This window comes from Poecilia formosa, unplaced genomic scaffold (assembly GCF_000485575.1).
Source record: "Poecilia formosa unplaced genomic scaffold, Poecilia_formosa-5.1.2 Scaffold26, whole genome shotgun sequence".
NCBI lineage: Eukaryota > Metazoa > Chordata > Actinopteri > Cyprinodontiformes > Poeciliidae > Poecilia > Poecilia formosa.
In genome coordinates this window covers 606,068-617,378 of record NW_006799965.1, presented here as the reverse complement: position 1 = coordinate 617,378, position 11,311 = coordinate 606,068, and the positions used below count along the sequence as shown (strand labels likewise).

General features: G+C 37.2%; 1 protein-coding gene across 1 annotated transcript; it reads right to left on the bottom strand.

Moving 5' to 3' along the window:
- Window positions 1-1,351: 1,351 nt before the first annotated feature.
- On the bottom strand, window positions 1,352-6,181 carry LOC103135507 (contactin-4-like). Its single transcript, XM_007548274.2, has 8 exons — window positions 5,616-6,181; window positions 4,901-5,242; window positions 4,308-4,565; window positions 2,835-3,161; window positions 2,426-2,683; window positions 2,228-2,332; window positions 2,031-2,132; window positions 1,352-1,919 (listed from the first exon to the last, which is right to left on the bottom strand). Exons 1-8 carry the CDS (start codon window positions 5,662-5,664, stop codon window positions 1,735-1,737), a joined length of 1,626 nt encoding a protein of 541 aa, XP_007548336.1. The 5' UTR covers window positions 5,665-6,181; the 3' UTR covers window positions 1,352-1,734.
- Between the last annotated feature and the right edge of the window lie 5,130 nt (window positions 6,182-11,311).

Below are 11,311 nucleotides of genomic sequence, written 5' to 3'. Positions count from 1 at the left end.
TTGCTAATTATATCAAGTTGCTTAGACTGGTATATGTCAATAACTTTTTAATGCAAAATTTTTTGTATGTTTTCGTATTTTTTTTTAAATTTTCATTTCATTTTTTTATCGTAATTTATTCTTCATCATGTCGTCTTTATCTGGTTACAAAATTTGTTTGATTATCTAAAACTTTTAAGTGTGACGACAAAAAAAACCCTGAAATGTATGAGATATGTGTGACAATGTTGAAATGAACGCATAAAACAAGGAAGAGTGATGGCAGGCAAACTGGCAGAGTGACAGATGTGTAGATCCAGTAGGTGGCAGCATTGAATAACTGAAGCGAGTTATTCAGCCAACTCACATATTAAAACTGAATAAAATCAATGTCACTTCTAAAAGGTCACTGAAATAAAACTATAATGCCAATAGTATAGTTCTCTTTTACTAACTAAGTTAGTATTTTTATGGCTAACAACTCACTTTACAGTTTTTTTTGTTCTCTGTGCTCACATGTAATACATTTAATATGGGGAGAGAGCTAAATAAGAGGACTTGAATTATATGACTCCAGACTCGACTTTTATAGAAAGTATTTATAATTTAAATGAGTCTTTGTTTTGATATTCTTAAAAATGAATTTAAACACATTTTAGCCTAAAAGAAAATACTTACTGGTGTGTTTTTGCTCAGTTTCAGGTCCTTTGTGGTTGTTTGATTTCAGTTACCTCTGTGGCATATCTAAGCCTTGATATTAAGAAACAATGATGTAATTACACAAAATAATCTTAGAGGAAGCAAAAGCTCTATGCTAACTTTTCTGAACATTTCTGCTTTTGAAAAGAGCCTCGTGGGTTAAAAATAATAGCATAGTTTATGTTAACTGTATTCCTTAGTGATTCTCATCAGTGCAACAAATCCAAACAAATTGCATTTGAAGCTACAGCCAGAGATCAATGGTGGAGCTCAGAAGTGTTCCCGGTTCACCGCGCAGCAATAAAAACTGTCAACCACTAGCTCTCTCACCAGCCATTAGAGCTGTTTTGCATCAATCCTTGTGCACGGTGCTCCAACTCAACAAATGTATTAATTTTTTTACGCTTCCAGGTACAAGTAGAAAATACCCCAGTAAACTGTAGACCCTGTGGTGAACTTCAACCTTTGTCTGAGTAACTTTTTGGGGCTTAGAGTTAGACTTAATGATCTCCTTAAGTATTTGTACACATTAGTTTCACATGGTGTATAATTACTAACCATTTTGCTGTTTTCACTTGGACAAAGACAGTGGATCAGTAGGCTGTCTGCCTCTTTTCTGTCTTACAAGTTCACAACATGGGCCAGTTTTTGTTTTAAAAATAAAAAACAGAGCAAGAATTTAATTGTGTTTTTATATTTCTTTACTTGCACAACAAACTTTATACAATATTTAAATTAGACAGTCCATGTAGTCACTTTTTTGTAGGGATTTTTAAATACATGTAGAACATAAAAATGATCCCGATGTTTGCCCTGTTACAAGAACGGCATAAAACTTTAAAAGGTTTTGGCACAGACTTTATGGTCTAGAAAATGTCTTAGTGTGTTTTCAGCTTAGGCGAACCCCAGAAGTTAAGAAAAGTAAAACAAGCATCAACCTTAAGTGTGTTCTGAAAAGTAAACCACATTAATTGAACGTTTGAGACATTCTTACTTTGTCCCATCCACCTGATGTCAATAATGCATTTTTGGTAAAGGAGACCCCAGGAACCCAGGTCACCTAACTTTACGGACTTGTGCATAGATAGGGGCTACTGCAGCTACCTCCGACTGCTGAGGAAGCTCTGAAAGTGTCTCTTGTTTGACCTCCACTTCTTCTTCCACGCTTTCCTCCGTTTGCCTCTCCTGTTGTGCCACAATCCTGACTTCAGCATAAATAGGTTCGCTGTTGTCTTTCTCCACTGCAAAATGTCAGAAAGGCATTGTTCAGGTAAACACACTATTTTTTTTTTTTTTCTGTTCAGCAAGAAATATAAATTACAAAAGCATTAAGTACGAAATCAGGTCAGTACCTTGGAAAGTATGTTTTTTCTTATGGGCGCAGATGAATCCTATTCCAACAGCTAAGAGAAATAGCAGTGCTAAGAAGACACTGGCCAATACTCCTAACATGTCTGTTTGAGAAGCAAAGAAATTAGCAAACATAGATCTTTACAGTCAGTTTGATTAGTGGTGTGTTTCTAGGGGACACAACATGTAGTTGCCTTACCTTCAACACCGTATGCAACGGCGTCAACACAAAGGGTGTTACCTTCTGCCAACACCCACTCAGATATCTGAGTCTCATTGTAAGTGCAGTTAATGAAAATGTACCCTGAGAGAAAGCAAACAATGTATGATTGTGATTGTGCCACTGTTAAAGTGGTGAAGAAGTTTTTTTTTTGTAGTTTTTAATCTTGTCATTTACCACATGTAGATATGGTTTTCTCTGTTGAGAGAGAGCTGATCCGATTCCAGACTGAGCAGACCAGACGTCCCGAGATATTCTGCCTCAGAACAATGACGTCAGTCTCATTACTTCCTGAGAAGAGCTCAGAGTCTGTCAGTGTGCGTCCATCCAGAGTCCAGTTGTATTGCAGACTATCACCTGCGTCTGGTTGACAGGACACCTTCATCTGACCCTGAGACAAACACTCAGGCACCAGCTTGATAGAGGACACAGGAGCTGAAAGAGAAACATTTGATTTATTTCCAGATATTTGCAAGGATTTGCACAAGAAGCACATATGTGGAAAATGCTAAGAAAACTACTAAGATGTTAAATGGAGATCTGTCATTGTGACAGATTTTCTTCCATATGGAGAAAAATCATTTACCTTCAACAATCAGCTGAAGACTCCTGTCTTCTATTTTTCGTCCATCTGAATCGAACGTTTCCAAAGTGTAGCTGCCGCTGTCAGCTCTGCAGATATTCATGATGCTGAACGTACCATACAGGGGAATAAAGATATTTCTGCCCTCCATGTCATTTGGAGCAAAATTGTTCCTTCTCCCTCTTAGGATTGTTGATGTTTTATTTTTCCATTCATATTTGGGGGTTTGTGAAGTGTTGTTCATCAGTTGAATGACCACGGCTCCTCCCAAAGCTCCATAACACTTTGCTTTGTCTTCTTGGATGCTACATTGAGTTTCATGAGTCTTATCTGGAAAAATTAGACAGACAACCTTAAAAGTAAAAAAAAGTAATGCCTAAGACTCCACAAACTAAATTCAAAAGAAAAACCTTAGAAATGATTTCCAAGAACTCAGATTAGATTATTTTGAGACATGATCTCAGTGGTGTTACACGGTGAAGGTGTCAGGAACTGGAACTAATCTGGTTCCGCAGAAAATGAGCCTGATAAAAAATAAAAAATAAAACAATAAAAATCTGACTCGTTAAAAGAATTTAAGAAAAAATGTGTCAGATTTTCATTTGACATCGTTTCTTGAGAGCAGCGTACAATTCTTTCCACTTCACCAGCATGTGAAGACATTAAAATTTGTCGCTGCTACACAACGGAGTATGACAAAAAAAAAATAAATAATCCAGTAGCATATCTACTTTTGAACGACCACCTTTTATGTAATGTTGTACATTACATTTTTTGACTTTGCTCTGCTTTGCACTTGCATCTAATGAATTTGTTTGAAAGACAACCTTTTGTGTCAGCATTTGTGGCCTGTGTGATTGTGTTGTGACCTATCTGTTCTGATAGGTTGTGGTATTTATTCTTGCAAACTAGAGGTCAGCTTAGGTTTTATGTGCATTTAAATAAAACATAAAATAAACCGTCCTCTGGTAGATGACCTACTTTATCTACGTGTACGTGCTTGGTTATAGGAAAATTTATTTTAAACTTCAAGCAGTTTAAAATACTTTGACACTGGTTAACACATGCTTTTTTATGTTAAAGATCATTCTGTGGGGAAGCGAAGCTTTCAGCCACATAGGTCACACCATCCCTCAGTGTTAGCACCATTGCACCAACTATGCTCAGAGAAACTGCAAAACATCCACCACGAGAGAAAATGAACCACAATCCCATTGCTGATCTAACTAATGTCTAAAAATAATAATTATGGTAAGTGTGCAATTGTGAATTATGCTTTACTTAAGCACCAAAACGAGTTTGATGCCCAAACGGACAGAGTGGATAACGCAGATGCATTCTGATACATGAATAATGTTAAAACTTTACTCCACCAAGTATGTTTAGATGATGCATACATGCACAAATGCGTACTCTCAAGTTTAAATTGGGAAGTCTATGCATGTATAAAACAAAACTCATCTACGTTTGACTAACCTTTACAAAGAGACATCCTCCTTTCTTCTGAAACACGGCTGATCTTGTTCCAAACTGAGCAGGTCAGGTATCCTGACATGTTTTGTTTCAGAATAATGATGTTATTCACAGGATTTCTGTTCACGATCTCTGTGTCTCCGGTTGGTTGTCCATTCAGAAACCAGGAGTACTGAGGACTGTCCCCACCCTCAGAGAGACAGGACACCTTTAACAACTGAGCCACACACTCTGAGATCATACGCACAGACGACACACGGGCTGAAAAATGCAGAGGACAGGAGTAATATTCAGATTCAGAGCTTTATTTGCCAATTATACTTTTACACAAGTTTAAGTTTAATAGGAATTCGTGTGCAGAATAAGCCATTCAAATATACATTTAACATCCAAAGAAAATAAAATACATTTACACTAAGGTACAAAAGACTTAATAGTTTTATGTTTAATGTAAAAGTAGAAAGAAATATTGCACTTGACAGTACGTTTTTTGAGCTATTTTATAACATGCAAAGTTTTTCAGAATGTTTTTTGTTTAGAATGACTTAATCATTACCGAAATGAAATAGAGTTCAATAAAAAAAACACAAATTTACCCTGAACATGCAGCTGTAGAGTCCTATTCTCTTTTCTTTTCCCAGTAGAATCAAAAATCTCAAGCGTATATTTACCACCGTCGCTTCTGTTCAGGTTATTGATCTTGAATGTTCCGTTATTAAGAATAAAGACAGATCTGCTGCTCATGGTGTTGGAAGTAATCACATTGCTTCTGACAGAAAGAATAATTTGGTTTGATTCATTCGTCATTGATGCTTCCTTCTTCAAACTGAATCTGTGTTTTTCTGAGGTTTCGTCCATCAGCTTGAAGGCCACAGTTCCTCCCAAAGCGCCATAGCACTGAGCTCCCTTCTGTCTGGCATCACAGTAGGTTTCAGCAGCTGAAGATTACGAAAAAAGGTACAAAGAAGAAAAGCTTTTACCCTTTAGTTACTACAGAATCAAAAACAAAGCGAGCTCGTTGGAGCATTTGTGTGGGAAACCAGTTTGCTGAAGCAAGCCCACGGTTTCCAGAACTCTTCTTGTGTGAACAAAAAGTAAAGCAGAGGATGTTTTTCATTTATGGCTGAGCTACATTGGTAAAAGACAAATGATAAGTGATATTTAAAGCCCAAAACATTGCTTTAAACATGTCACTCATCAGCATCAGTTACAAATCAATGCCTTCAGTCATTTCCTTCAGGCAAAAGTTTCTTCAAATGTAGTAACTTGCTTTTTGCAATGAAATAAATTAATAAAACTTGAAAAACTTACCATGTGACACTTCCAGGAGCACAATCAACAGTCCAACCACAGCTTTCATATCTCTCCAGAAGCTGCCACTCTGCTCTGTGCAGGTGAACTACCCAGAATGGTGTAAAATGGTTCCTGTTAGTAATCAGCCTGAGAACAGAAGCCGTGGGCGCACAGATGAAAAAGGAAATGATGAGAGCGTGGTCACTTCTCAACCAAAGACGGAACACCTCCCCCCAGCCAATAGTACTGTTTTGTTATGGTAGTACTAAGAAAACCAAGACTTTCTCATGTCTCTGTGGCCACAGACAGTGTTTTTGCGTCATAAACGTGGCTGCCTTGCCGAAGCAGGGGTAAAGGATGTTTGCATTAGACTGACGAGGCTCAAGATAAAAATATTGAGGCATCTTCACCTTGCGCATGGTTTTAGCTTCTTGTATCGCATCAAGAATCTTTTGAGATTGAACCTCAGCTAAGACCTTCCTGAGCGATGGTGCCATCTACTTCTCGCAAACCAAAACATATATGTTGGCCTATTTACTAAAATCCCCTTATGTTTGAGAGTCTGCATGCTTGGTTTGTGTCACTGTAATGAACTTGAGACCTATTCACGTCCTGAAGGCAATAGAGAAGAGTGGTCACCATCTTGTGTAGAGTAAACAATGGATGACTATTCTTTCAATTTGGGTTTTGACCTGTTTTAGACATGTGTCCCCCAGAAACCTGTGGCAGTATAACTAATTTAACAATCCATTAAAAAGGGGTGAACAATTACAACAAGGACAAGCGTGATGTTCAGAAAGTTTTCCATATTTGTTCTTACCCTGTTGAGAAGTACAAGGGTACTAAAGTTCACTTCAACCATCGAGAGGAGGGAAGTGGGCACCGGTCTCGATCAGAGGACCAGGGGGACAAATGGATAAATGTAGTTACCAAGTCACTTAATATCTTGTAAGGTAACAACAACACAGTGCCATCACATGCTGACTTCATTTCTCTTTCTCTCTCTCTCTCCAGTTTAGTGTTTTAATCTACATTTTGTTGGACTTCCTGTGATTTAAAAAAAAAAAAATTACAACCATGCAGCTCTTGTTGTTCCCACTAGATGTCCTCATTGCTCACTTTAGACTCCGTGAACATCCGCTCTGCACGAGTAAAAAACCCAATTGTTTCCATTCGCCAACTCATCCTCCCAGTACATCCGCTCAGTGGTTTCATCACGGTCCATTTCTCTGTTTCCCTTCATCTTATTTTGTTTCCTCTTTTTTTTAGCTTGGTTATGTTCACTTTTAAAATTGTGTAATATTTTAAAATCAAAAAATCAAAAAGTCCAGTCCTCAGGGCATCTGGATGCATAATAACAATATTCCTCAAAGAACTACGATGTAAAGTTTCCACATCACCAAGTAAATAAAATTTTCCGAAGCATCTAAATCAGGCATGAGATGATTTTTATTTTAGGTTAAGAAATCAACCAATCCAACAAGACTCCAGGGCTAAAGATCACAAAGCAAGTCATGATTTAAATGTCATCATGGATTCAACATTGAATTTTAACAACCAAATGCAACCTTTAATATCAACTTAAAAAAAAATAAACTTTGTCTTTGCAAAACAGGGCACAGAAAAACTGGTGCATTCTTTTAATTTGACTGTCAAAGTCCCAGTTATCTTCAGTAAAATTGGTCATGGTAAACCAGTCCTTAAATCACTTGAAAATACAGAATTTCAAATCTTGGTCTTTAAAGCACTGAAGAGTCTTCAGCCTAAAAACATGTGAGAGTATTGTGTCAGATATGAACCATGTGCACGCCTCCCTACGATCAGCTCTTAACAAGAGGGGCCAGCTTTTGGTTTTTAAGCCCCTGAGCTTTGAAAACTTGAGATGTGCAGAAATTGTTTGCTTCTGTAAATCAAAACATGCTTTTCTTTTGGCATTTCCATGGCTTTGTCATTTAAATGCTACGATGTCTTAGCTTTTTATTTGTTTAGATTGTAATTTTGTCATTTCATTTTCAATGTGTATTTTTTGTCTCTGATCTATTTGATTTGCCTTTAGGTCACCCTGCAGTTGCAACATTGGAACTTTATTCTAAACTCTTGCTGCAGTATTTTAGCTGGTTAACACCACACTTTTAGAAGACATTTAATTTGAGAAAAAAACTGCAGCTGGACCAACATCACAGATATTTGACAACAAGAAGGTAAGGAGGGTCCCAACAGACGAGAAGATGACAGTCTTTAATTTAGTGTGCGTGCTTAACGTAGATCTATAGGAGTCAGATCCATTTGCAGCCGTCATTATATGTGGAAGAAAAACACTTAAGGCAGCCAACTCATGCAGAATATTTGCCATGTTTTTACTTCCCAACACTAACAGTCTTACAAGGACAGAAGACAGAAATTAAAATGGACTACAACAAACAAATAATGATATCAAAATGAAACAGAAAGAAAATTACCAAAAATTCACAAAAGTTACAGAAATGACCACAGGATGACTCAACCTATAATAGTATACCCAGAAATTAAGTAAAGTGTGGTTTTAAAATGGTACAGATTGAAAGCTCCATGTGTTGGTTACGACAAATGATAAAAGAAAAGCTTGAGGTTATTTTGACATGAGCTGACAGAAGTGAAACAAAGTAAACGTGTCAACACACAGGACTTTTTTTTCTTTCTCTTGTTCCTCTCAGTCACTGTAATTATTCTAATTATTGTAGATCCACAGTAACGTTTGACCAGTCAGTGTGTAGTGGGAGAAAGAAAGCGCCACAACATAAAATCAAATACATTCACAAAGCCTGATCTTTCCAAATCCCATTGCATAGTTTTTGGAAACACCTGGGTGCTAGTGCGATGAGAAAATCAGGTTGAAAATCAGGTTGACTGTTAAAAAAGTCAACATCCAAACTAAAGTTGGACATAAAAACTTAGCTAATGAAACTTTAGGCCACTTTCTCAACTGCAAAATGAGGAGAGGAAAACCACCACAATGCAGACTTTGACTTGTGTTATGAGGAATTAAACCACAACAAACTAGCTAGGTTTTAGTTCTACAGATTGCTTTGTTAATGTATGCAATATGCAAAAAATCTGATTGTTTTGTGATCAGGACTAAGCGATTGCTTCTGACACTGCGTCTTACTAAAGTTAAACTTTGAAATTAAACAGGAAACATTCTGGAACAAGATACAATAAACACGCTATTTACAACAATTGATGCTGAAGGGCGTATTTAATTTCACCAGTGTGTTGATTTGAAGTGATTTAGGCCAGCAAGTTAAGAATCAATAAAATAGAAACACAGGTGTGGAGAAAAATAAGCTAATGTTTAGGTTTCAGGTCAGTTTCTGATTATAGATAAAGCAGCTCATGTGGGTTACTATAAGGGGTGTTTGAGGATGTGCATGACTTAGTTTCACTGCCTTTAAACTTTGACCTGACCAGTGAAGCTCAGCAGCTGGTTCAGACAAACAGTGGCAAACCAGTTTTTAAAATAGACTGCTGTTGGATTTAATCTAATTTATTGATTCTACCATCAATGTCAGACTTAAACAGGATTGCAGATCTGGGATGGAAACTATCTTACAGATTCCTGAAACTGAGTTTGTGTGGCAAAGGTTCAGAGTTTGTTGATTGAGATGCAACAAAGTTTCTTTATTAAATAAAGCAGCTCAGTAAATTGTAAGTATTGGAACACCGTTAGAGCCAGGTATTTCTGAGAAAAAAACTTTCGTAAGATGGTAAAAACCCAGTTTGGGAGTGGTTTTTAAGAGTCCTCTGGTCTGTGTCCACTTCTGATGGTTGGTGTAGTTGAGATTGTCAAAGATCGTTCTCATAGGGTTTGTCCGTTGTCTTTGCCTGAAGAAAAAGACATTTTTCATTTTTTTTTTATTTTTACACAAGAAGAAAAGAAGTTCCCAAAACATTTACTGGCATTGAATGATGTCGATGTCGGGTGCTTTAGGTGCTACCTTTGGTTTTTCTACGTCTCTTCAATCTGCGACAGATGCAGCAAATTAACAGCACGATCAGGAGGAGGGCGCCAAGCGCCACAATGCAGGGCAGCAGGATAGGATAAATGTTTGCTGAGGAAGTAAAGCGCAATAAAAAACATGTTAGGTATTGTATAGCACTCGTGACCTAACATAAATCCATAGTGCCACAGATTATTTTGTTGTTCAACTAACACTAAGAAAGTTTGCTGTGACTTTTCTAACAGATTATTAATTAACCAGGACAGTTTTATTTAAATGAGAACTTCTGACTGGGTGTCTTAATATAAACAGTGTTAACAGGAAACACTGTTTACAAATTTAGAAGTAGCAGATATGCTAATTACAAGTTATTTACCAGCATTTTCTTTGCAAGACCTTGGCACACATTGATAGGTAAACTTGAAGTGTTTCATTTGAGATGCTAAATTAAGTTCTGAGATCAGAAACGGTGAACTTAAAACATGAATTACTTCATTTCTTATCTAACATTTTGAAATATTTACTGGAGGAGTGAGCTTGCACAACGCTCATTGCAGGGTTAGGAACGTTCACCCTCAGCTAAATAAACCAAAATTATCCAGTGGCTTCAACTCAAACTGTCACGTAACTGAATAAAATAAAAAAGCAGAGCTACACGCCCAGAGTAACATCTGCTGCAAGTATCTGTTAAACCAGAGCCAGTTCCTGGGACTGAACCACACCTAACCACCACAAGTTTCACAACTTTGATTAATGCAGACAAAAGCTACAAACTTCTACCAAGTCTTAACAAGTAGAGGTTAAAACATTGCTAGAAAATTACTAGAAAAGAAAATGTATTCTAAATTGCAAGAAAAGGCAGAGAAACAAGACTTGAGAAATGTGAACTTGCCTTTAACTTGAAGGTTGAATTCGATGTCTGTTAGACGTTTCCCATTATTATCATATCCCTCCACCACATATCGACCTGCATCACCATACGCCACTCTGACAATCTTGAGTGTTCCTGTGTCGACTGAGAATTCTGTTCTGTTTTTGTATGCATCAGCTACCTGCACTTTATCTCTCTTTAGAGAAAATATTTCAGAACGATTTGTTTCAGTATAAACCTTGAAGCAATTTATCTTGTAGCCGGTTGCATTGGTCAATAACTTGATGTTGACAGATCCTCCGACAACAGGAGAGCACGGAGATTTAGTCTGGATGGCATCACATTTAGTGTCGGGGGTTGGAAGAAATGCTGTGAAAAGACGCATTTAAATAGCATGTAAATTATCTGGCATCACTGACATTACATCATGCTTTTGTTTATTAGTAATTATTGATGTTCTGTATCTTACCATGACTTCCTGCAGCCAATACAAGAAGAAGAATAAATTGCTCCATGCTGCTGCTCCTTTGTTATGTGGTTTAACCTCTTAGAAAAACCTGAGATGTGACAAACACACAGAGGTAGAATAATGCTATCAACCTTCCATGAAGTTCAGCTGTCAGGCTGTGCCAGATACTCACAGGAACTACAAAAAGGTGGGGTGTTGCTGATATTTACAACACGGAAGGAAATGAATTCTTAACGGTCTCACTTCTTGAAAAGTAAAAAAAAAAAGGAAAAAAAAGCTGTTGGCCTCATGCCATTGCTACATGGTCTTGAGAAAATATGTCTTGCATGTGACAAAGTCTCTCTTTCCTCTTTACATATTACATCATACATATTATTGAACCTGGAGCCACCCTGGT